This window comes from Haemaphysalis longicornis, unplaced genomic scaffold, assembly GCF_048455015.1.
Source record: "Haemaphysalis longicornis isolate Haplotype H1 unplaced genomic scaffold, Haemaphysalis longicornis Haplotype H1 scaffold_9, whole genome shotgun sequence".
Lineage (NCBI taxonomy): Eukaryota > Metazoa > Arthropoda > Arachnida > Ixodida > Ixodidae > Haemaphysalis > Haemaphysalis longicornis.
Window position 1 is genome coordinate 17,430,808 of NW_027526460.1, and position 27,128 is coordinate 17,457,935.

The 27,128-nt window shown below is 46.9% G+C and overlaps 1 protein-coding gene across 1 annotated transcript in view; it reads left to right on the forward strand.

Moving 5' to 3' along the window:
* The window catches only part of LOC144151758 (suppressor of lurcher protein 1-like), a 154,649-nt gene that overhangs the window by 43,405 nt on the left and 84,116 nt on the right, over positions 1 to 27,128 (forward strand). The window contains exon 2 of the mRNA XM_077682892.1: positions 21,304 to 21,399. Within this exon, the coding sequence (XP_077539018.1) occupies positions 21,361 to 21,399 (39 nt within the window). The 5' untranslated portion in view covers positions 21,304 to 21,360. The remainder of the gene's footprint in view (positions 1 to 21,303; positions 21,400 to 27,128) is intronic.

Below are 27,128 nucleotides of genomic sequence, written 5' to 3' on the forward strand. Positions count from 1 at the left end.
GCACAGCAAAGCAGAAAATAGTTTCCCCTTTAAGCCTAATTTTATTTTTCTCCAGCGAATTTCTTTCCTTCGCATCGTTTGACTTACCCGGCTATCTTTTATCCGTTGACGTGGCCAGAATGTTGCCGTGGCGGGAAATCCATTCAGCGTGCTATTAAAATTTGTGAAATTTCTCAAGCTGCACTCGTTTCAAGCCTTTCGAAGTATAATCCGTATATATATTATTTTTTTCATGATCCCACCCCTCGAATTAATGATGTCAACGTGAACGGGGTACACACAGGACGTCTTATAATTTATTCTTTTTATTTCTTGGCTACGAGAGATAACTACTTGGAGCTACTTTTGTTTAGACTACAGCCAACTATTTCTCGAAACTATATCCTTGTCTTTTCCTTTCTTCTAATTTTTTGATCTCCAGCTATCATTCTTCATAAGCTAATCGGTGGTGGAATGAACATTACATTATGAAAACAAGTCTCGCTACTTGGTTTTGACGCACTTACTATTAGGTAAACCATCACTGATAATGTCGCCACACTCATTTCAGTACGCGTTAATCAAGGTATAGCAGGCTGCAGTTTCTTGCGTCGACTTTTATCGTGGACACCAGTTGCGTCGAATGGTTTTTTTTTTCGATAAAAACTAGGTTTTAGAATAGTTATACAGCACTAAACTATAACGCCTTTATCCTGTTAAAACTGACCGCACCGAAGGTTGCCTTGTTGATTTGATTGATTGATTATGAGGTTTTACGCGCCGACGCTACACAGGCGATGAGGCGCGTCGTAGTGGAGGGTTCTGGATTAATTTTGACCACCTGTGGATATTTAACGTGCACCGAAATCTCGAACACAGGGGCGTCTTCGCTTTTCGCCTCCATCAGAAAAGCGGCCGCCGTGGCCGGGAACCGAACCCACGTCCTTGTGCTCAGTAGAACAACGCCTTAGCCACTGAGCCACCACGACGGGTCGGTTTGCCTTGTGCGCTACAGTAGAATGTATTTGGATTTTTTGCTTAAGCGCGAAAATAATACATTTCCAGGCTCACACTGCCAGCTCATTTTCATTTGTGAGCACACCCCAGAAATTTTAAAGCGCCTCACTCAAATTTACTCACAAATTTATTTTTATATCACTTGTCACTCAATCTGAGATTCATAGAGCTCATCTAGGCTCACTCTAACTAAGGCTACCTGCTGCCGCGCTCATATGACACCGCTCAAACTCACAGTTAGCGCTACGCTTAGCGGCACTGATAACTCATACGGACTCAAAACTCACCGTGGGGTATTGTTTCATCTGGAACCCTTTGGGCTCAGAATTCATTGCTGCCGGAAACGCATATGGTATCATTTGGGCTATTAACTTATTGTGGATTCCCAAATCATCTTTGTTCAATGATGAGTACTCATTCCATCTCAAAACTCAAATAGACTCAGAATTAGCAGGGACTCAGTAATTATGTGCTCTTAAACTCATTCAGAAACCACATGGGCCCGGAACTCACGCGGTATTCCCGCTCTCATCGGCTCCGAACTCTCACTGATTCAGAGCACGCGCAGCTCAGACTGACATGGTCTCAAAACTCAGACGAGGTGAGAAACAATATCGGCTGCTGCCTTGTACGGGGCCCCAGGTCCTCTAAACCGGTTACACAACCGCTTTTAAATGCGGAGCATTTCTTAGGCTCGCCTGGTCCTGCGTCGTTGATGGCGGCGCCGTCCACACGCTCACTGCGCATGCGCAACTCTCCTCCTTACACCCACAGCTCCGAGATACTACACTATAAAAAAAAGAAATAGTTAGCGGCGCCCGGTTTCGATCCCACGACTCTCTGGCCGCAACAGGAGGTACGCGGTGCCCTTCCCACTACGCTACAAATCCGGGACAGAAGCAAGTGCTACGAACGCGCCTTATGTCCTTGACTCATTCAAACTACGTCAAGAAGCTACTGATACAACGAAGGCACGCGAAGCTGAACGTCAACGGAAACGACGAACTGAAAACTTTAGAGGGGGATGTTGAATTTCCCGTGGGAAAGCTGTGGCGGGAAGCGCCACGCGCCTTGCAGTTCAACCAGCCCCGTCCGCAGCGCCTCTGATGCTGATTGTGGCAGGATGCCCCTAGGGATTGGCCAACCAAAGAATCCATCACGAGATAGGTTCACGTTCAACCAGCGTCGTCATCTTCCCGTAGGGGAACCGCCGAAGAAGAAGAAGAAGACAAAGCTGCGAAGAGGAGGGCGTGTACATTGCTCTCAGCCGGTGCACCAATTTCAACACCCTTTACCTCACCAACGCTGACGGAGACTACCGATTCTACCACAGAGACAACATCGACAAGAACATGATGGACGAGTTTCGGCGCCTCGAGAACCACCGCCTACTCACCGTAACACAACAGTACTTGCGTGCCTTTGCCACCGGTGTGGACCGGGACGCGGAATTCCCTCTGGCGCTAGTAAAAACCAGATAACTCAACATAACGGCAACGCAATGGAACCACACGGAACCGCCACGATGCTTCGCATCCTCATCAGGGGTCCCCACGGGAAGATGGTGTAATTTTTTTTTTTGCCTGAACGGGCCACAACACACATGTTCTAAATGAACGAAATTCTGAATTTAATGCATCCATGCTTGCGTATGTCTTGATTACTGGTACAATTCTACTAGTAAATGCAAAAATTTAATTGATACAGAACGCCTGAGAAGGGTCAAAGGAAAGGTTCATATTTAAGCATGAGGAGGAGAAGAAGAAAGAGGCATCCGGCAAGTGAGCAAGCGCGCGTTTATTCTTTATTTAAATTACATTATGTTTGTGGCATTCGCATTGTTTCGGTGGTTGCAGCAAGCATCGCGAGCAGTCCGTTGTAGCATCGCGACAAGGCTGCACGCTGCAAGGCTTGCGCCATGTCCCTGCGATGGAGGGAATGCGTGCAAAACTAACTCTTGTGTGAGTTTCTGGCTGTGTCTCGCACCGTTGTGTCAGTATCGTCAGTGACAGGCTGCTCAAATATACAGGCTGCGCGTGAAACCTCATTACGAATCTCATACCTCCCATCCCGAATGGCGTGCTGAATGAATGAACTCATGAGTGAGTGTGCCCACCGCTGCTTGTGAGGGCTGAAATAACCACCGTGCATGCATGATGAAGCATTGTTCCCATGATAAGTATAACAAAATGTAATATATTACAGGTCTTTATTATACGGGAGGGTGTGCGTGGGCTTGTGCATGTGGGTGAATTGTATGCGTGTGGGTCCTCCGCCCCTTGGGACAACTGCAGTTGTTATGTCGCCGTCGTGCGCACATCGGATAGGAGGCCAAAAGGTCACATACTCTCTAAAAAGTCCCGGTAGGGCGTTTTCACCACAATGCTCTATAATGAATATTCAGAGTAGACCGGTGTTAAAATGCGACGAATGACGTGGCGAGCATTCAAACTGCATGAAAAAGGCATCTTCGCAGTTACATTGCGCGATGCAAAACGCCATTCACCGCTTGCGTGTTGTCCCCGTGCACGTTTACGTTCTTTAGTCAAATCATATGTTGGGTTTTGTTATTCGCCGAATTTGCTCACTTGGTCACTTCAATTGGTCATTCTGGAGCGCTGTGGTTACGACAACCTACGAGGACTTTTTAGAGTGTAGGCATGGATTTGAAGCAGGGATTAGTGCCCACATAATGATTGAAATCACGGCAGTTTGACCATGCTGGCTAAGACAAAGAATAACTTAATGTATTGGTCAGTGTTAACAGCTGAAGAGGGTGTAAAGTTGTGTGGCCTATTTAGCCACAGTGAGGATGTGGCCTACCTCATCTGGACGGCGGCTGCTGGGGTCCTCCTTTATTTTTTTTATTGTTTGGTCATGTAGTGCATGTTAGCAACGTCACTTTCGCCGGCATCGCGTCGCAGCCCTAGTTTTGGTTTGTGCCATTGTTTTGCCTGTTTTTAAGTACGCATTAGGCCTTCAAATGTGCTTAGGCTTGGGTTTCTTTAGAGATAAATAATGCTGACATGTATGAGCCCCTCCACCAGTACTACCGGCAAGGGAACTGTTTTTTCTCTATATACTTGTGATTTGTTACCTACGTAGTGATGCTTATAAGAATACAGAGTCTTGAGGCCACAAAGTTAAGCGGTGGTGGGATACAGATAGAGCACAGCACAGTGGAATAGACGAAATTCCTACTGTCATTACTAGAGACCGGAACTTCAGAGACGGAAAATCAAGGTTTTAGGCGCCTATAAGAGGTCCTGTGAAGTGCCATTTAGGAAAGTATAGGCAACAAATGCTGTCATTTAGGCCCATATTCTCCTGAGACCCGGCTATGAGGATTTGTTCAATATATTGGACAATAGGAAATGAGGTATTACTCCAATCGCTAGGCATTCGTCCTCGTAAAACCCCAATGTCCAATACATTGGACACCGGCTGGCGCCATCTAGGCAGCATTGGTGAAAATACATCGTTGAAATTCCGTCCGAAACTGTTCCAGAATGGCGGCGTACACCGCCGCGGGGTCCTACGGCGCCGGCCGATGACGTAAATACGGTTTGTCGTGTTTCTACCTGCATATATTTGATTCTACAATAAAGTTATGCAACAGCGAACGCGGGGAATACAAAATTTAAACTATTCGCGCGCTTTCTTTCTTCTGTGCTTCTTTTAATTTTGTGTGTCCAATACGTTGGACGCCAGGACTTAACACAGAGACTTTGACCGACCTTTTGCGATGACCTCGTTGTGAAGAGCAAACGAGTGCTGTTGGTATTTAGCGGCTTGAGGGCGAAATCGCGTGTCTTTTTTTGTTTGTTTGGGAGACCAGACTCAGTGTCTGGTGAGATGGCTGAAGCAATTTCACGAAGTTTCGCAAACTGTTGGTGAGGCCCTCGACACCCCACGGAGGAAGCAGGACGAAATAGAGAATGAGTACAAAGCAGAGCGCTACTTGCGATCAAAGCATGGCTCGACAATATCCTGGAAAAAAATCAATAAAAGAGCACGAGCCAATTCCCAAGGCCGGCAGACACTGCCAACGCTACTCGTTACAGACTACAGGGTTACAACATTAAAAGAAAATTATTTCGCACCAAATTTCGACATTTTTTCTCCACCACAAAGACAGAAGATGTTTAATTGGCCGCAGGAAGTGAACACACGAGCGAAATGTTTGATCAAATCCTGTCACTTTCGAGTTAAAACATCTTTGCACATGAGTTTCAGCGCAGTATCCCCTGTACATCATTACAAGCGCCGGGGAAAAAAAGACCTGGTAACATCCCAGCGTCCAATATATGGGACATCTCGCTGCGATGAAACTATGAGAGCTATTAAAAAAACACGTAACACTTTTCATTTTCATATTTCTACTTACTTATTCTGCAAGTTTAGAAGTGGACCCAAATGCATCCCGGGTCTCAGGGGAGTCTCAATTCGTATTTACTTCAGCAGCGTGTTTTACGACAAATTCTTGACGCAATAAAAACAGCGGACAAACCTAGCGCTGTGGGAAAGTAATGTTATTTTCTTCGTGAAAATGGGCCACACAAGAGTTTCTATTCTAACAGATCTATGTTCAATGCAGGGTGATTGGACAACAAAATGAAAGCTTAAAATCCATGGCAAACCAGATCATCTCAATGATTTTCTGCTTGAATTTGTACCTCCTTTCAGTCGATGATTGGGGTAAAAAAAAAAGGGTCAACGTCTCTTGAATTTGGGGGAGCGTGCTTGTACTTCGGGACGCTCCACGATATGATTCCATCTAGAATATCGGAATTCGCTAGGATATAAAAAGGGAATAACCTTAAAAGTTTTCGCGTTGGTCTCTGGACACAGGGCGCCTGAAGGACATTAAAGCATCCTGGCGGGCTAGTTGGTCTGACATAATGGAAATAAACTTCGCGCTACAAGGACGGGACGAAAGAAGAGGACACACCACACAGCGCTGTGTGGTTTGTCCTCTTCTCTCGTCCCGTCCTTGTAGCGCGAAGTTTATTTCCATTATGTCTGAAGGACATAGAGCAAAACAGTTCGTGTGGACAGGGGTGACATCGGCGACGTTGGCTGCGGTGTCCCTGCTTACGGGCCTCTGGTGGCTAGGCTCGGAGGCTCGTGCACGGTTTGCGTTTCTCGGCGTGTTTAGCACAGCTCGCAGTTTTTTCTCGCAAACGGCGCGCGGCAAACACCCTGTTGCGTTCTTCTGAAGCGAGAACAGTCCTTGCAGAACGTCGATTCGAAAAACCAAAAAATGCATCTGTAACACAAAAAACGCATGCTTAGGCGTTTAGAGGCCCTTATATAGACGCCCATATAGTCAAAATAGGCACTAAAAAGCCCATATTGTCAAAATAGGCACTCATAGGCACAATAAACTACTGCTTAAAATGCTCTCCTTTCCTTAGTTCACGCTTATATGGTAAATTGGCGGCTTGATACGGACGCACGGCGAAAATAGGCATTGCGCCTAAACTTCCAGTTTGTACTCATTACAGTTGTACGTAGCTGTATTTTTTTTTATCCCCTTGCGTCGAAACAACAGCGTGCGAATATAGACTTGCGGAGCGGAGCGACATACTCATATATATGGATTTCCAGTGGGCCGACTGCAACAACTCAAACTGGATAAAAAAGAATAGGTTGTGCTTGGCGCAGGACGAACTCTTTAATACTTCCTCTTATGTAGCGGACCGGGTTAAAAAATGGCTTCGGGAAATGCCAGCAAGGGAGGGCAATTCAGGCCGTGAACGCCTGCCGCTTTATTGGCTCGGTGTTGATCGCCAACATAGCCAATAAAAAAGCCTTTCACAGAGCGGGGAATAAACAGAAAAGCCAGGGCAACCAACAGCCCTTCGTCAGCACTTGCGAACGCCTAGTCGCGTATGGCGAGCCATAAATCTACCAACTCGCCGTTTGTCAGCTACGCCGACGACGGCGATGGCGGCGGCGCCAATCGATTAAGTACGCGGCCGCTAACCCGGAGCACAATATAGTGCGCTGAAAACTTCCACGGAGCGTATCTGGTTTCCTCGCCCCTGCTGGCATGACCCAGCTGTCGGAAGCCAGGGACGGCACCTCGGATCTTCCTCGGCGTGGCACGTAAGCTTTCCCTAAAACACCGCCCCCGCTTTAGCTAAGTTCGGCGAGCGCTCGGAGAAAGCTGAGAAGGTACGGTAATTGCGAGGGCTCCGCGGCGCCGGCTTTGGACTCGGAGATAATTTAGGTCGGTTCGCGCCATCGGATGCGACATGGCCTGGTTGAGGGAAACCGTGGATGTAAAAAAAAAAGAAAAAAAAAAGAACCTCCAGGAGGTTGTGGGGAGGCAACGCTCCCATTCTCTGACTGGTTTAAAGACCGGGTCATGCAAAAATTATGTACCCACGGGCAGGTTTATGCTGCGAGGGCCCGAATTTAGGGCGCGAGTGTCCAAACTAAAACCATGAATAAGCAGTATTGCCACCAGATTCAGATTCTGTGAATTCGTTTTTGGGTTGGACTTGGCTGAAATTGGAGCTGTCCGAGCATAAGATTGTCTTCGACGTTATCTTGATACTGGACACCAGTTCGAGCTGCCACGTTAGATTTTTATTAATTATAACGCCAACTGGAAAGTGCCGTGGCGACAGCAAAAAGACATCCTGCGCGTTATGGGGTAAAATTTATAGAAAAAGACAGCCTTTTTAAATTCCGACGTCTACAGTGCACACGGCTTCCGCTAACGGCCTGTACATCCGCTCACATTAACGAAACGTATTTACTTAAATCTGTACCTGTTCCGTCATCGTGACCGGGTGGAAGGGGGAATTTTTTCGCGGACCATAATCGATTGGTATGACTAACATCTACGAGAAGCTATTTCTTTCCACTATTTCATTCGTATCAAAGTTTACAATGGCACAAAGCGGCTGTTCTGGACTCTTGAGTTCACAGCAAAAGCGGCTCTAACTATTTTTACATTAACACGATTGAGCCACCGCAGCGAGGGGGAAAAGGGGGGCAGTTGAAATACAAGAGAGCCCTGTGTGCGTTATCTTGTTTCGCAGGTGATGCGAAGAGCGAGCAGAGAGTTCCCCTCCAGGCCGTGATTGTCGGTCCCGATGGCGTTGGGACCCATAATGATTTCCGGCAAGCGATGGTAGCGACGGCAAGCGACGAACATTGCCCACAGCTTCGGCTGAGAACCAGCTGCAATTGAACCTCGCTGTCACTATTCGAGCGCCCTTAATAATCATCAGGCTTCACTGGCGTTAAGTTCACTGGCCGCCATGTGCCTGTCCTTTGAAGTCGAGGGTTTGACGGAAAGTCGAGGGTTTCACAAGTGAGGGTTTGACAGGTGAACTTTTATTCGCCTCATTGTGAACAAGGCTTCAGTAACGAAGCCGAAACGTCTTGTTGTTGTTTTAAAGTTTTTAAGTTTCTTTTGGTCGGTGTCTCCGTTTTTACTTCTGCCTGTCCTTTGGTATCATAGATTTATTTCGCCTCCTCCCCCCCCCCCCCTCCCCCGCTCGATTGAGCTTCTCTCGCATCCTTCCTACTCTGGTGACAAAGAACATGGAGGGGTCTCTTTTTGAGTTTTTTTTTTTTTTTTTTTTTTGGGGGGGGGGGAGAATGTGGTCGCAAGGTAGCCATTGATTTTATAGCTGACTGGTATGTTGATTTGTTTGTGGACACAATAAAAAGTCATCCGAGAGAGAGAGAGAAAATGCTCTTTAATGGGTACTGGTGAGGTGAGCCCTGCTAGGGACAAGGCTTGCTACACCAGATGGGGGGTGACTACGTTGATGATTGGTGAGTATCAGACATTAGGGTTACAGCAGGAAGAAGACAAACATGAAACGTTAGAAAAAAAGGGCAAGAAAAACAAGAGAATGCTGCCAGCAGAGTCCGGACATAAAAATACAATTGAAAAGAAAATCGTGAATGGAAACGCTGAAACAAAATGAAAAGTAAATGACGGGAAAAAAATGACTAACAACGCCAACCCAAGAAAAATAAATAGATGAACGCCACAGTGCGAAAGAGTAGATATCCTGACACATTTGCTGTGATCTAGAGAGATTTGTCTAGTTCAGCCTCTCGTAGGAACTGGAGCAGAGCTTTTGTACCTATAGTACTGTCAGCACTATTGGCCCAGGGCCCAAGAAAATGAAAAAGTTCGAGACTGCCTCTATAACGTACACGAGAGAGGGAGCTCGCTGCAGTTTTTCGCGCAGCAGCGAATCGAGGGCAGACGCACAGCAAGTGATTTGCAGTCTCACGCACAGCGCAAGTCCGGCACAGGGGGGAATCTTCCCTACCTATCTTAAACTTAAAACTACGAGTAAACGCCACATTCAGGTGCAGTCGGTGCAAAACTCCTTCCCACCGCTTGAAATTGCCGAAATTCACACAATGGCACTGCGCGAAGGTCATGAAATCATTCTTCAGAGGCTGCCTGGTCACTCGGACATACAAGGCAATATTAGATCCGACGCCGCCGCCAGCGCAGACCACTTTATGAGCAACACGGCCCAGCTTCCTTTCTCCCGAGAGGACAGCAACGCCCGTATGCTCGCAAGTGGATGGGCTGCACAAATTTCGGAGTGGCAGGACCCTCACCGCAGGTATCTACCACTGCACGCTATTGACCCGCACTGTGACTTCCGCTTTCCACGCGGCCTCAACAAAAGTCATCCGAGTGAACAACGATAGAAGGTCATGTCTTGGCAAGCTGAGAAACTGGTTGTAGCTTGCGAAAGAAGGCCGCGTGCTAAGTGTCAAGTACTCGGTGTATGATGCAAAAGCCGCAAAAAAGTGTGGGCATTTCAAAGGAACAAGTTAAAAGCGCGGTCTACATGACCCTGTAGTCCTTCCTGAACGTACGATATCGGTGATGCTCCGAGAATTTTTTATAACTGAATTCCACACTCTGCTGTACTTCTGCTAAAAACGCCCGCGGAAAAATGATTAGCAAACTTCCGCAATAAAAAAAAAAAAAAAAAAAAAAAAAAAAAAAATTGCCAGCATGATCGCTGGTTTCTGGGAGTTATGAATATAAATTTTAATAATATTCCATTATAAAAACCCCACCAGTCCGGGAAGTGATCCCAAGTATTTTATGTCGCTTTAAACCACTTTTAAGGGACAGCAGCTTAAGTGTCGATTTTAAGTGCGGAGCACTTTAGGGGCCCTGCATGTCGTCTGTCCAATGTCGTTGGGCCTCACGCACCCAAGCTGATGCCAAAACTAGTCAACAGAGAACGCCACAGAACCAAGACTGATACAGAATCTAGGCAAGATAGAGCGCCACAGCCTCTCGGAATAGATCCTGCGAACAAAGAGCCGGTCTTTCCCGCCATGGACGCCGAACAGTTGGCACGGCTTGAGCGACAGCGTGCGCTTGCTCGCGAAAGACAATGACGCCGGAGGGCCGATTCGTCGGTGCGACAACATCAAGCAGGATCGAAGCGTCAACGAAGAGAGGACGATCCCCAGCTTCGGCAGGCAGCCGTCCAGGCTCAACAACAGCGAATGAAAGCGAAGTGATCAAGAAAAGAAAAGGGGAACCGAGAAACTAAAGTAAGACAGATAAAAAGAATACCTCAACAGGGAAAAAAAGCAACACACAAAAACCGAAACACAAAAAAACGAGAAAGAAAGCAAGGCACGAATAAACAAAAGATAAACACAAGGTACTCACAACAATAACGCAATGGAAACACTGGCGAATCAGTGCTCCGCACTTCCAACAGCTTTCACGTTGAGCGGAACCGCATTTATTTTTTTTTTTGTTTCTCGCAAGCGTGAACTCTGAGTACAATATACGAAAATAGTTGACTGCATTTAATATACGTACATTATCTTAGCAACAAGGCCATATCCATCAGTATAAAATCCGTAGGATGAAAATGTCCTACAAAACAAACGGCGACCAATTACTGGGAGTATATTTGCTAGTTATTACGAAAAGGCAACAGAGACTCATTACCGTCATTGCAAGTGGCTTCACCGCTACAGCACTCTTTGTACCCTGGTATGACCGATATTGAATCTGAAAATCCTGAAAGCTATCTTATTTCCGATGTCACCCCCCCCCCCCCTCCTTTGCGCCCTTCCTCCACAAAAAAAAAAAAAAAAGGCGCAGTATTTTATTCTTTATGCGCTTAAACATAACACTGACGACCAGCTTCTACGCCCACCACAGACGCTTGAATTGACAGAGCTACCCAAACGCCACCTGGTTAAGGTTATTCCCTGTACTGTCAGGTGAGGTGGCCTCTTCACGCATACGTCGCGGTGGCTGCGTTGCTGAGGTGTTGTACAGGTAACACGAACACGTGGGTTCAATCACGGATGTGGGGGCCGTTGTTCTGATACAAGTGATATGGGGGAAGCTTACGTATCCATACACCGCGTCGCGTTTACAATCTCCGGTCGGTCTAAATCCGTAGCCCTGAACTACAGCGCCCCTCATACCCCAAGACTAGCTTGAGCGCGTCATATCGGAACTTCGAATGAAATACCTAAAAGTTAAGAGTTAGAGTGCACGGAATAGAATGATCATGCGATGAGTTTATACGATCCTGCGCTGATATCTGCTTGATTTACGGGATGACCAATACGGCATAGTAGGCACCCAGACAGCGGGGCGGCATGGTACGGCCGTGTCGCGACTTGAAGGGAAGCTGGAGAAGTTAATACCACTCAGATCCAATGCCTCGAACCTGAGCTTCGTCGGGAAAAGAAGTGGATCTCGCAGCCCGGAGGGTGCTCACAACATCAGACGACAACGCCTCATTTACTGAGGCCTCTGATCAAGTCTAAGTGAAAGGCAATGCGGATGCCAGTAGCAAAGACATGCGACCCATGACAGCAGGAAATGCACCTCCGCTGGGACGCAGGTGAACATGCCTTTTCGTGAACGATAGCTCTGCTGTCCATTCGAAGAATTTGGAGTAGTTTTAGCAACATATATACATTCCCCGGCCGTAGTTAATCACATAGAGAGTAAAAGAGGGGCAGTGGGCATAAAGCGACTGAAGACATGCGCTCATACTCGACTGCGACAATAATGGCGACTGTTTGCTTTCTGGGGTTCAAAGCTTCAGACGAGGCAATTTTTACAGTACAATTGTTAGCCCTGTATTTTTTTCTCGTTTTTTAGGTGTCCGTATACGAGCAAGAACTCCCACATCACTATTGCCTAACCTTTTCCGTGGTTTTCTTTACATTAAGTATTAAACATTACGCTTTGCGGCCTAACGACGTTAACAACATGTAGCCGCAGCTTTACGTAAATTGAGTTTTGTTTGGCTTGTATTGATCGACGCTTTCTCGGGATTTTCCTGGCGTTAGGCCTTACGTCGCGCTTCGAGGTCTAACGTTAATGAGTACCCGCAGCTGGACGAAGAGTGAGTTTGATGTTGCTTCTATTGGCCAATGGTTTCACGGGGCTTTCCTGAGATAAGGCTTGATGTCACGCTTCGATCTCTAACAGCATTAATGAGTACCAGCAGCCTTACGTATAACCAGTTTGATGTTGCTTGTATATTGGCCAGCGTTTTCCCGAGATTTTCTTGACATTGGGCCTAATGTTAGGCCTAATTAGGCTTAGATGTCCAACAGTGCTAACACGTACCCGCAGCTAGAAGTACGAGTGTGAGGTTGGTTGAATCGGTCGACGCTTTTCCGGCGGTTTCCTGACATTCTACCTGAAGTTGTGCTTCGAGGTGGAACAATGTAAACAAGTCTTCGCACTTTGACGTACAATGAGTTTGATGTGGCTTGGCCCGTCCTTCGGCTCAACGTTAGGGCTACCTACCGTAAGCCTAACAAGGGCTATAGCGCGTGCCCACAGAGGATTATCGGCCAACACTTTCCACGAAATTTTCCATTTTGTTAAGGTTCCCAAAACAAGCACAATGTGGGAAGCATAGCACTCCAATGTAGGCGTTAAAAATTTCATGCGGAAAAACGTTGCATGATTGAGGCAAGGAAATGACACAGCAGTGGCAATAGGGGCGACTTCAATGTTACATTGTGAAGCGTGGCAAGCCCGACTCATGCTTCTTAGCCTTCATCTGGAGGGACTTCAGACCCGCGAGTCGCAACTACGTGGTACAGATGGTGTCTCTATCTCGTCTTCGCCGAGAATGTAGGCGAAATCAACGTAGATACCATCACTGTGTACCATGGCGACCGAAATGTGTTTTAATCTAAAGCAATAAAACAATAAATAGCATCAATAACAGTTGCAGTGTCTTTAAACAGCTGCACTGGGCATTGTCTTTTGCACGGTCCGGGTTGCAAATCAATTTTTTTTATCTTCGGGTAGTATCTAAAGTTCCCCCACTTCAGATAAGCAAGACACAGTATGGTGTATGTGCACTTGCTGCAATCATACGTAATAGCACTGCGACTTCTAACGAACAACTAACAGGGGATCCGGGCGTCTAAGTGTATTTCTAAGCGTGAAACTGATTAGTTGGTAGCTTACCTGCCTTGCTTATCAAATCAAATTTTCTGTTTCTGGCATAAAACTGTGATTGCCTCCCAAAACGAGAGATATCACTTGAACTGCATACGGTACCGAGGCTGGTTTTAAAGGGTCCCTGCAACACTTTTCTCAACTTTTTTTGAAATCTTAAATGGCTTCAGAATGTAGTCACCCAACACACCCAGTACTTAGATTAGGGGGTTGCAAGTACCACAGCAAAAAATGACTACTCTATGCCCATCAGATAACTTGGAAACACGCTCAGATGATTTTTCTCTCTTTCTCAATCTTGACTTTCTTCGACGGCCCGAATGACGTCACTAAGGCCATGTAGCGGCTGTTGGCCGGTGTTCCTTCTGTCGCAGCAATGAAAGCTTTTCGATGGCAACTTTAAAAATATAGCCGCAAAAACAAAGCAGGAACGGAAGGCGTATCTGGTGCGACGATCAAATTACGCAATGCCGCTCCGTGCTGGCAATAAGTATAGCTTTCGCAGTGCTTCCAGAACTAAAGGAAAGAGGGAAAGCGTTTATCAAAAGTGTCGCAAAGTCCCTTTAAAGTGCGATAAACTTCATGCTACATATAAACGTGCATATCAACGGTAAACTGGGAAAGTTCGGCAGGGATAGGAGTAAAAAGCGAATCAAAATCCGTGGTGCGTTCAGCAGGCACATTATGCTTTTTACGGAAAGTTTTGGGAATGAGATTGAACGAAATAAAGTTTATTAGTTCAACACCGAAGTGATAACAGTTCCTCTTGTGATTCACACAGAGCCGCACATTTTATACTGAGTGAATACAATTGCTTAAGCTGTAAGGGCGAGCTCTCAGAAAACCACATTTTTCTTCACTCTCTCCACCCTTGACAAGAGGAAAAACGTCACGTGACCATAAGTCCCTATGCCCATACCATGCGCCCCTCTTTGCCCTCTACCCAACGTTAGACGGTAGAAATTCTGTGATGTACTAGAGACCACACGTGACAGCGTATCTACATATTTTTTTCTCTAATAAATGCACTGCCGTTGTTCTGAACTTCACTAATTATACCAGAAAAGCGTCTTTTCTCCCGTGATTCCTTATTTCTTTCAGGAGCACAGTAAAGTTAATTAGAAACACCTTGACTGGCGCTTCTCTCCAGATTTCGTACAAACGTAGTCCTTGCATTAGATAAGGACAATGCCCGCCTCAAAACAAGCTTTGTCTCGCTAGGAGCCGCTGTCTCTGAAACAAAGCCGCGAGCATTCAAAGCTCCCCATTGCGAGAAGAAGTCATGAATTGTGCCGTCGTTAGTGCCAGTTTTAAGTGCAGTAATATATCGCTGTTTTGTTTTTCTAACGATTCTTTTTTTTCTCTCTAATGTTATTGTGTTTTTAAAAGGACATAGTGCACACTTTTTTATGTGTGGACGACGTGTACGTGCAAATGCTTGCTTTGCGTATTCTTGTCTATCGTAAATTTCCCTTTTACATACGTAGAGTTGATACTGGATCAGACATATGGCTAAAGAACAGTACTAGAGGCATAAGATTGGGCTGATTAGGAGTACTTCAAACAACAAATGCAATGAAATGCCCGCTTTAGAGTTTGGGAAGAAGAAACATTTGTGGCGGTTTTATTTTTACAGGAACGTTTTTAAAGTACGGTTGGGTGAAGACATTAAAGAAATGATCCGAGCTTCTTTCGCCCATCCTCATAATTCTGGCTTATTCTGGCCGGTGCGGTTTTTCCCCTTCCAGCCATTTAATACTGTACGACCTTAGCGCTGAGCGTTCTTCCGCGTGAGCTCATTTCATCCTTATAAAGAAGAATAAAGCATCACAAAATAGCCGGCTTCCGTATACTATAGAAGACAGAATCGCGGCAATTACGTTGTTTGAATTCCAGCGCTGACGATGGCAATGACGATTTCACTTATCCTTCTGTGTTGTATACTTTCATTTTTTACACGAGAAGTAGAAAAGAATGGACTTTATCTGCAGACCACACAAGCAGGATCACAGGGCATAGGCGTGGACTAGAAAAGGACGTATGCTTGGGACATTTGCAACCAAAGTTCTGAAATAATGGTTATGATGCGCATCATAGAATAAGCGCCTCATGCCTTCTTCCTTATATTCCACTCTGGTTTTTCGAAAAATAAAACGCTTGCGCTGTTTTAAGAGGTAATTATCGTTCACGCGACATTACAGAGGGGTGGCATGTGTATTCTTTGTGTACATTGGTTAACCCAAGTTGTTATAAGATAATGCATTTTTTACATGCAGAAATGAATTTCGCTGGAACCTGCAGAATCGAAAGCAATAGTTAATCTGTCGGTTCGTCTGATAATCGGTTGTTATGAGCTCTCGCTCCTTCCCGAAAAACGACCCAGAGAGCCAATTCCGGTGCTGACGGAATCCCGCCGAATTCTTATCTTGAACTGCTTTGATTATTCCGCCCCCTTATTTGAATGCCGCTAAGTCTTCACCGAAGAACAGTAATCTACATTCCTTCCTTTCCCTACCTATCCGCTTGCCCTCGCCAGCATTGCGCCTTGCTTTGGTCAGAGTCCTTCAATGCTTTTGAAGGACTCTGCTTTGGTCAATAAACGGTTTGCAACGAACTCCTCCCTCTCTCGTCTTCATCCACATCTCCGTCCCACCCCGGCAGTTTTCCCTAAACAAAGGAACTGCCAATACTTAATTTTTTTAGCGCCTGCAGGGAATTCGCCCTTCTTGGCATCGCACAAATAAAAATTAAATAGGCCCTGCAACACAACACCTTTTTCAACTTTTTTTTGAAATCTTGAATGCTTACAGAACACAATACACCCTGCACTTAGATTAGGGGTTCGCAAAGTACCTCAGCCAAAAATTACTGCTCTAGGCCCATCAGATAACTTGTGAACTCCCTCAAAAAATTCTTCTCTCTTTGCCGGCCTTGACGTTCTTCGACGGCTCGAATTACGTCACTAAGGCTATGTAGTGGCTATTGGCCGGTTTTCCTTCACTTTCAGCAATAAACGCTTTTAGATAGCAACTTAAAAAAAAAAGCCACAAAAACAAAGCAGAAATGCAAGGCGTATCTGGTGCGAGGAGCAAATCACGCAGTGCCGCTCCGTGCTGGCGATAACTATATCTTTCGCAGTGCTTCCACACGCGAAGGAAAAAGTGAAAGCGCTTGTCGAAAGTGTTGCAGGGTCCCTTTAAAAAGGCGAGGAAGTAGAGAAAAGATGAAAGCCTGGGCGGTGCTCGAAGCGAAGTACTCAGGGACCCTGTTATCTAGGTTGCTTTGTTTCAGCCCGCCTTCCTACCCAGCCCCAATTACCTATCATTCGCAGGCTCGAGCGCTCCTTGCCTCTCCTTGGCATTCCCTCAGAGCGCCTTGCCGGGTCTGGAAATAGGTGCGGGAAGGTATTGCGACACGGCACGCAAAAAAGCAGCTCGCGCCATTGCACTCCCGCAGAGCGGCCATTGACAGCAGAACGGTGGCTGCACTTTCCCCATTTCCTGACCGACCGCCTGTTTCTGATAGCCAGCGAACACGCTCCATTATTTGATCCGGACCGTACAGCGGAGGCGTCCGAAGTAATCGATACTGGTTGGCCAGGAATAGTCAACGGCTGGTTGGTCGCCGGCAAAAGACTGACTTCTTTTACTTTATCTCATACCACCGGCCGTGTTCCGCCGCAACTTGTATGGCCTCTCCAATCACGCAAAGAACCGGGGTCTATTGTTGAGTAAACGGAGGGCTGGTGTTTAGCCCCATGTACGCGGGACCATTAGGTGAGATTATGGAAAAAATAATTATTAAGCGATGTTTCTTTTCCTGCGCTTTTGCCAGATATCGAAGGAAACCGTTTCGTTTAGTAGAAAGGGCGGTGAAAGGTACGTGCGAGCAAGATAAGCACGAAAAAATCGCTTTGCGATGAAGCGATGAATGGGTATTACGTGGAAAGTTCGGCAGATGGAAGTGATTTTCTGTATTCTTCGTTCTTTTAACTTTTTTACCTTCTAAAAAGAAGCTTTGGTGTTCTCACTGATGGCGTCCGTAATGCGAATACGCCCTGCAGGAAAGCCCACTTTCTATGATGATATCGGTGAAGTGTATTAAAATTAAAAGGCTTCCCTGAAAAGCTTTCCGACAGCTCCGGTACGCCCCCTCCGCTAAAGGTGGATGTGCAAGAGAGGAAGGAAGTGGCACCGTCGTGCGACAGCGCGAAATAAATAGGCCTATCGTAATATTGTGAGGTGAACATCGACAGCTGTTACCCACAGGCCGACGTTGGATAAGAATGGCGTTACTCTACGAGCAATAAGGCTGCTAGCCAAAAGACACTGAGCCTAACTGCCCATATTGAGGTTTAGGACGTTAGACCTAACGTCACATGTAGGAGTTTAACGCCTGAAACCCGCACCACTCAAAAGATTGCTAACTGAAATCCAAGCAGCAGGTACATCTGTGCGCCGTATACCACAAACCCAAACACCCGAAAGAGAGAGAGAGAGAGAGAGAGAGAGAGAGAGAGAGAGAGAGCTCCATAAAAGAAGGTGCCCCTAGTCCGGGGCTGCGGGTATGAAGCTGAGGGCCAACTCTGCCCGTTCTGTCAGCTATCGCTGGCCTTGAGCGGTTGAGCCAGCCAGCCACTCCTCCCACAAGGCGAAGGTGACGTGAGGTGTGGGCGGGAGAGCGGGATTCTGGGAGCAAGTTCAAAGTGTGTTATACATGACCTTTTATTTCCCGCAGTGAGGACATTGTGGGGTACCCTCCATTGTTTCAGAATTTGTGTAACATGTAAGGAGAGGGAAGCGTCCGGGTCCGTATTTATCGAAGTATAGCAGGGTGCCGTCGTGTTAGAGTTGCTGTGGGTAATGTAGGAAAGGAGCGCGTATCTCCAGAGAAGCGCATACTGGTGGTGTGGGATTGGCCAACCAAGGAATCCATCACGAGAAAGCTTTCAACCATCGTCATTGTTAGACGGAAGGGTGCATTTTTTTTCTATTTCTGAAAAGCTTTTACAAGGCGTTTCTGCTTTTGAATAAAGAACTGAAACTCCCGTAAAGAGAAGCGGTACACACACACGCCCGCGCACACCCACACACACACACACACACACACGCACACGGACACGCATACGCACACACACGTGGTTAATATTCAATCACATAACCGAAGCAATAGCGGATATTTTCTCATTTTATACCCCAATAAATTGATGTAGCCTGCATCAGGGGAAATAAGGTAGTACTTTACTTTATTATGAAAAGAGACGCCATTGGAACAGCGGCGTAGAAAAACATTTTTGTAATGGAAATAGCCCGCTCTATTATTCTCGAACCTGCGGCATCACTCCTACGTCTATTTCGCCTCACACTACGCGAACTGTTTTTGAAACCGCCTTCTTTATTGGTAGCTGCAGTAAGGCACCTTGTCCACGATGTCGAAATTGTTTTGATTGCAGTTCGTGTGTCACCCCGCCCGCGATCGGCTTTCCTGCCTAGCGCAGAAGCCTATCGCTAGGGGGATGATGCGCGTGCTCCAGAAACGAATTAATGTGCGCTCTGAAGCGCACATTCCTTGTGCGCACCCACCGGCGTATCTATCTAGACGCAGCCACGCCCCGGGAAGCATGCGACAATAAACATCTCCCGCCTCCGGGAACTTCTCGGTTCGTTCGTCGTAACCATGAAACACGACAGTCCGCACGTCTTTGTGCACGTGATCATAAAATAATGTAGTGAGCAAACCTCAATGCGCACTCGGAACTCAAGTTTAGTGGCCTACGGGGTGGGGACAGCGGCAGCGAAAAATTTTAGGCACATGCCCTTCACACGTATCATCAAAGCACGGTGATCGTTTGTGGCTGACCCGCATGTGACCAACGCGTGGTGTAAGTGGTCTGCGAGAGCACAGAAATGCCACTTGTAGTTACAGCACCAAGCGGCCATTGCTGAGTCACCATGTCAGTAAAACTTGGTCGGAAACAGTTGTGCGTGGGTTTTATTCCCGGGAGTGGACAAATAGTAAATTTAATTTCTCAATCTGTGGCCCTTTTGAGTGGGACGCTGATGCTGCGAAAGGGCACGGGAGTTTGTCGAGGCTGCGCACATATGTAAACAGTCATCGGTATGCACCAGTCAGGCCTCTGTCCCAGTGCGCGATTAACGAATGGCACATCTGGGAACCAATTGGAAGGGTTGGCAATAATCAGGAGCGCTGATGCTGGCTGTAGGATTCTTAACATCGGAGCTGTTGTAGATCGAGTTTTTTGTCCGTGTACCGAAGGTGGTGCGTCACGCAGGGTAGTTTCCCAGACCCGCCGGCGGCCTCTATCGGTGGGTCTCGGGACCACCTCGTTGGCGGTTCCCAGACCCACCGAAAGAGGGCGCAGTGGTCTTGCTGGGGTGGATTCCTCTACCTCCCGCGCAGAGAGGGAGGTGGGAGGGAGCCTCCCGCCGCTCACGTGTAACTGCCGATTCCTTTGCGGGAACCGGACAACTTGGGTGTCAATGGCGCTGCCGGTCTCGGGCGAGCGCCCTTTGAGGTTCCAGCCGACACAAGAGCACCACAGCTCCGCGGTTTCAGAAGAATTCATACTGAGTGGACCTGGGTTTGATGTTTTTACTGTTCTTTTCGCGTATGCCCAAGGCGGTTGTGATTGCCTGTATATATTGTCCTGATTTCCGAGTAAAAACTTTAGCAGAGAGGCAGCGCATGCCTGTGTCATTTGCTTGTGTGTTTTCGTTTTGTTTTTTGCTGTAATCACCGCAAATCTTTTCGCAGTCTTCACCGGCAAATCCCCCTCCCCCGATCCGTCCCTACCTTAATTTATTTCAAGGCACAAAATCACGTTGACTCCACTTCACTCAGAGATATACCCTGCTCTGCTATTTGGTGCTTGATCCTTACAATTATCGTGTAAGTAAGCGCAAATTGAACAAGGACGAACGAAGTGAACGGGACACGGCGCTTTTACAATTAGTTGTAAAACGTCGTTAGTTACCTCCTGTCTTATTACATAGATGATAGAATAGTAAAGGATCAGTGTGGTACTGTGTTTGTTTTGCATTACCAGTGATGCTGCATGTTGTTCCTAGGAAGCGTCGCAGAATGGCTTACCGCAAATAAACGCGTCTCTCTCTCTCTCTCTCTCTCTCTCTCTCTCTCTCTCTCTCTCTCTCTCTCTCTCTCTCTCTCTCTCTCTCTTGATGGGGCTATTTTAAGGGGCTCTTGATGGGGCAACATTTTCACAACATTTCAGTACGGTTTTAACAAGCATTATATCTGTCTCGGTAGATATTGGACGATACCAGTGTGCTGCACAATCACTTTTGGACAGCAATTACTGCTTCAGTTGCTGTAAGAAAATTCGTGATTTCACTGCCCTTGCAGAGCTCAATAGTATACAATAGGCACAGTCACTTTGTAAAGGGAAATAAAACTGGACTTCCTTTTCTAAGATCCTCTGAGAAAAGAAGTTCGCACCCCCCCCCCCCTTTTAACCTCCATGCAATTGTAATGTCAGCGGAAGCGGACAAAGAAACATGATGAAAATTTTCTATATCCGCTCAACACGTCCTCCTTCTGCAACAAACCGCTGCACAGACGACATAACGCACCTCGAAGCGAACGTTTTCTGAATGTTGGTTCCAGGGTGCAATGACCAAATATGGCGCGTGGCTTAAAAACTAGCTGAGGGAGACACTAAGCATGCGACGGTTTCAATGCGCTTGGAATTTCCCGCGCACGTCTGTTAGGAATACAGTAAAACTGTCACAGTGCGATGTCACTCATTTTCTCTCTCTTTTTCTCTCTTTCCCTCCTTCCCGTCTATTCAGTGTAGCGCCTGAAGCTGGCAAAGCAGCGATGTTGGCAGACCTGCCCGCGTTGGCTGGATGCTAGCTCATCTCCAAGGATGCTATCGCACAAAGCAGGTGAGTCCATCGGTAGGGCACGCCAACAGGCGCATCCCTATGCCACGTGACCAGGTTTTGTGCGAGCCGTGCCAGCGGGAAGAGCAATTGACGGCGGTTTTATGCACCCAGCGCTGGTCGTAAAGGCGCGAAGAACAAACTAAACACGAACAAACTAAACACAATACATTGCTATAGAGTAGGGCATGCACATGAGCATGACACACTAGGTAAGATTCCGTTGGCACTTTTTTATGCACCAAAAAGTTTTATCTAGAGAGCCGATTACAGTGACAATGAGTGTTTTATCTATTTGCCCGGGGATGCACTTCTGTGCAATATCATCATGGGACCTTAACATATTTAGTGCTGAAGCTTACCGTAAAGTTTCCGAAGGAGTTCTCTTTGGACCATGCAGACGAGCCATTCAAAGTACTAAAAAAACACTGAGACACTCGTTCACGCCTAACGCTGGAGGTATTCGTAACGCGTACTAAAAAACACCGGGAAAATCATTTACGCTTCGCGCTAGAGAGATTCATGCTGAGACAAGAGAGTTTTACACAGAAACGGGGAGCATTCGGATTCCCGTGAAGAGGGTACCACCTCCGCCTACTGTGGAGCTCGCAATGAAAACCTCTGAAAAATTCTTCTGTCCCGTCCTTTTTTGCGCTGCATTTCGTTATGGTCACTATGAACCAACTAGCCCAACTTGCCATCCTTCTGGTCTGAAATAAAGTTTATTCCTGCTCCTCCGTGCACCGTTACCCCCCCCCCCCCCCTCCACCCCCCCCTCCCCCCCCCTCCCCCTAGTGCAAGCTGCGACATTTTTTTTTTTTTTGGGGGGGGGGGGGGGCGTAATTTCAATTTTAATTTACTGCGGCGGCCGCGGCATCGTACACAGCCTGGCATAGGCAAGTTTCATGGCGACGGACAGACCCTCCAACAATGTCGCACTTTTAGGCACAAAAAATATCCCAGCTCGTCGGCGCACCAAAAAGCACCGTAGCCGTGATACGTGTTCTTTGTACTCGAACGGCGGTGTCGTGCTGCGGATGATTCACTGCACAAAACGCCGTAAAAACAGCGTAAATGGCGTGGAACGGCTCGGTGGGAAGGGTCGCGATGGCGATGAGAGCCGCGTAGTCTAGAAGGTGCGATACTAGGTGATGTTTGCACAGCAGGAGTGGCAGTGCTTTCATTTACGGGGCAGTGTCCGCCAGCGGCTTTCTGATGGCAGGAAGATTCTTTCCGTAGTGAGTTTTCATGGTTTATAACCTTGCGTTGCGTTCTGCGCTTCTATTAATAGGTGCCAACCACTGACCGTCATGTTTTAGTGCGAAAACACTTCGTGGCCCGTTCGGTGAAAATGCACCAGCAACCTGACTGCGATACGGTATCAAAAAGCGATGTTAAACACTCTGGCCTGAGGTCCTTGCGACACGTCATGTGGCCATGAACACGGGCATGCGGCGTCCCTATCAGGCATAGACATTTATACTAATATATACTAGAGGGAAATCTGTCGCTACAATCGCGTGCCGTCATGGGCGCCACCGTAGAACCCAGAGACGTTCCTCTGCTGCTTCGCTTGGCTAGCCACATGGCTCCTTTTCGTTCTTGATGCCAAAATCAACAAAAAATGGTAAAGTTTTTTTTTTGTTATTCTTGCATGACGCTTTCACATAATTTCTGACAAAAAACGTCTCGAAATTTCATCCTTCCTAAAAATAAACCACTGGGAATTATCTTTTACAATAACGTTGTTGTTGTTTTCGCCGCCGCATGCAATTTACCAGCCTGTTCACGAGCCATGAGGAGGACAAGTAAAACGCGTCTATCCGGTACATGGCGAAACACTAGCCTAGACATTGGTCCAAAATTCTCTCGAAAAATAGCCGCGTATCTGCTCCTTTCGTTGGAAATGTCGACGAAAGGCGGTAGTCGACTGGCGCCCCTGCAAAGTAAAGGCCTCCCTTCTCTTTCCCGCTCACATCTCATGCTGTTCCTCCGTCGTCTCGTTCCTCCCAAGATAACACGCTAGAGGTTTGCTGAAGTCAACTTACATTTGCCGCGTTCCACTACTCCAAGTGAGGTGCCTCGATGACAGCGCTGCCTTACGGCGGAGATGCGCGTGAATCGAAGAACCCTACTACAGCGTTTATAGAACCACGCTGCCCTACTCCACGAGCGTTCCAAGCGGAACATGAAACCTATCTAGTGGATTATAAGAGGGGAACAGCGCAAACTCAGACAAGACACAAGAAGAAGGAGGTGACAAACACGAGCGCTGACTTACAACTGACTTACAACCTTTCGTTGCTGTTGCCGTTTAATGTCTTAAATGCCATTAGGAGCCATAGTAGCGCTGGAAACAGCAGGCGACGTTTTTTGCAGTTGATGTAGTATTTCATTTGGTATAGCAGAAACCAAGTATCCATAATTTTTTAATAAAGAAACACTGCAAATTTCCCTTATGTATTGATTTTCTGCCTTATATTTGCGTAATAGTCTGTTCTTGTTCAACAATGTTGACAAGTATGAACATTGCCACAGGACTTATACGTTTAAATTTAGCTGTGGATATAAGACTATTGCGCAGCTTCTGTTTTACTTTGGCTAGGCGGCTGAATCTAGTCACAGACAGACAGACAGACAGACAGACAGACAGACAGACAGACAGACAGACAGACAGACAGACAGACAGACAGACAGACAGACCAACATTTCTGTGTTAAAGTAGCCCAGGAAAGACTATCGTGTTTAAAATATTGTGACTCTATGCTATCAGGCATGAGACGAGGTGACATCGGGCCTAACAATATTTTCAGGCCTAACATCGTCAACCGGTACCCGCAGCTTCGCGTACAATGAGTTTCACATTGCTCAAAATGTCCTTTGTTGTTGGGCTCGACGTTAAGGTTACCTAACGTAATTCTGTATATCAGCAGAGTCCTTCAATGCCTTTCTGGTCATGAAACTTCGCCATCACGCTATGGGAGAGCTTCCTTCGCTGTCGCGCCGCGGCGCTGGTGTTGATCGGATGGCAGTCGGGGACGTGGTCAGCGCTTGTTTGGCAGGGAACGGACCACGGAGGGAGTAAGATAAAACGACGCTCGCCGCCTTATCAGCAGTGCGCTTTCGCTTAACGTGTCGTGGGCCGATTAAATGGACTTATCATTTCGTGAGTGGCCAAAAAATTTGCTGCGAACGGGCATGCTGCTACTGAGTTCCTGCCTGCTGGTCTGGCTACAGAGCAGCGGCGGCCGCCCGATGCCCTCCGATCTGCGGTGGCGCAACTCGCGGTAGCCTTTGTCCCCGTACGAAACTTGGCCGGGAGTTTCATGACCAGAAAAGCATTGAAGGACTCTGATATTAGCTTGACGACATTCTCACATATCAGGTCAAAATGATTCGCCAATTGCGATGACAGTCCGTCAGAGTGCCGCTGCTGAATGGCCGATCACCATTGGCTGCGACGTCGACATATACCCACTAACGTATATTCTTTCGGGCATAACACATGTAAGATGGCGTGACTAGAGTGAACTAGACAATATTCTAGTTCACTGTAGCGTGACTGTGTCTCATTTTTTTCCGGATACTTCTAGGGGGACAGTTTAAGGCTTATTCCATTTTCTAATTTAGTGAGTACCTAACGTAAAGAAGAGGGGAATGAAGGATATTTTCGACATGTTCCGATCGAATATTTCTATCGCTTACTCAATGCATCTGACTCTTCTACGGGTGTTTCGCCGAGTGTCGCCCAGGTGCCGAACTGAATGCCGTGAAAGAAAGTTGGCAGAGCCCGGCAAAGTGACCGGGTTGTTTAAAGATATTTTTTTATTTGCGCTTCCCGAGACTTCTGACAGCAGTTTCATGTCCTCCGCAGCGCATTCGATTCGGAAATATGTCGGTGAAATCGCGAGCACATCATCTTTCTGTCACATTGAAAGCAGTCCTTTTTCCAGGAATGAAAATGGAGCTAGCGGGAAAAAGACGCGAGCACAGAGCCCCAATCTCATATTTTGTTTGTTTTTGAACTGCGTCATTAAACCAGTCCTGAAAGCGGTTGGTTGGTGGCAGCGGTCGTGCCAGCAGGCGCCGCGTTCTCGCAAATTGAGCGCGGCAGTGCGTTCGAGCCGAGCCTCCGGGAACGGGAATTCTTTTTTTTTTTTTTTGTATCAGAGCCAGGAAGGAAACCCACATCATATATATTTTAAGAATTGACAAAAAACAAGTGAGAAAATAGTGCCAGGAAAGGGGGGGGGGGGGGTGGAGGAGGCTGAGAGGGGAACAGAGAGGTTTTTCGGGGTGCGAACGGCAAACAACCCGACCTTCCCACTTCGCGCGCCTATACAGCGGAGAGGCCGGTTATACTGATTTAATTCCCAACTCTCGGGCGGGATTTACCGGCGATCGCGATGCCAGTTTCCGCGGCATTACGTCCTCCCACGCTTTATTCCGCTGACGTCTTCTTGATTTTTCTTTCCTGGTTTATGTTAAGGGCAAATCTAAATTCCTTCCGTTCGGCGCGCGAACTCAGCCCGGTCTGGATTCAGCCAGCCGCTTATGCGGGGTTTGAAAAATGGGGCCTCCGGCTGCGCGTCCATGCATCAGCAAAAAACTGCCGAATTGGCGCGATGGCAGTCGGAGGACGACGACGAATGCGCGTCTTCTCCCTTTTTTTCTTCTGCGGATCGTCTCAGCCGACGCCTTCCACTGGATACGGAAAAAGTGAAGTTAAGAGGTAAACGCGATATAATCTGTATTCAGGAATAAAAAAGAACGCGTAAAAATATTCTTTTTTTTTTATTTCGCGCCTTGACGTACTGCATACGTCATTCCACGTTTATATTCTCAGGTTTTGTACGGCTTGCACCGTTTTGCTCAATTTATACGAGGCAAATTTAATACTCAGGTTCCAGGTCGAACTTCCAGCCGCAGTAGAACTCTTTTGGTCGACGCGCTACCTTCTTTTTTTAAGCTTCTTTAAAATGTCTATGTGGTTGGTAGCAATCCCGGTTGAAGTTTTTATCATGTGGAATAACAATCCGATTTTCGCGTTATGGCCCCATCGGTTGCGAAGTTTTGTGGAAATTCTTAATAAAGTTATTAGTGCAAAATGTTGTCGCTCTAAAACTCGTAGGCGAATTAGCATTCCCTGGAAATACCATGACATCATTTTTATGGTGCTGCCCTGAGCATTCTATTCGCTTATAAAATGCCAAGACGATACGAGCAGTAATGTTTCAGTAGGTAAAGGAATGACTGGAGTGAACGTACAAGAGACTGGGGATGGAAGGGCATTAGCCTATTTGGATGTACTGACACACAGCCGGCGATAAAACAGGAGGCAAGTTGAGGTAATCACTGGGGAGAGAGTGAAAAAAAAAAAAATACGACGTACTTTTCACCCGAGACTAGCTGAGGGAATCACTGGCCGCAGCCGCTGCAATAAATTGCAATTCTTTCCAGTCGTGTATTACCAAAATTTGACTTATATACCCTAAAAAAGACTCAGTAGAGTTTTAAAATCCTCCCAGGGGACAACGAAGGCATGTCATTATTTTACGAAATTCACATTCCAACTCATTTGCCCGAACCCCCGAGTGACCTCAAAAAAGTACGTGCTGACGGTACCTGACGGATTGGCAGTATTTCTACCAGTGTGCCAGTCAAGACGGCTGACATTCGACTGTCACCAAAAACAGCCTCGGGCTAACTTTCTTCTTATAGGGATTATAACG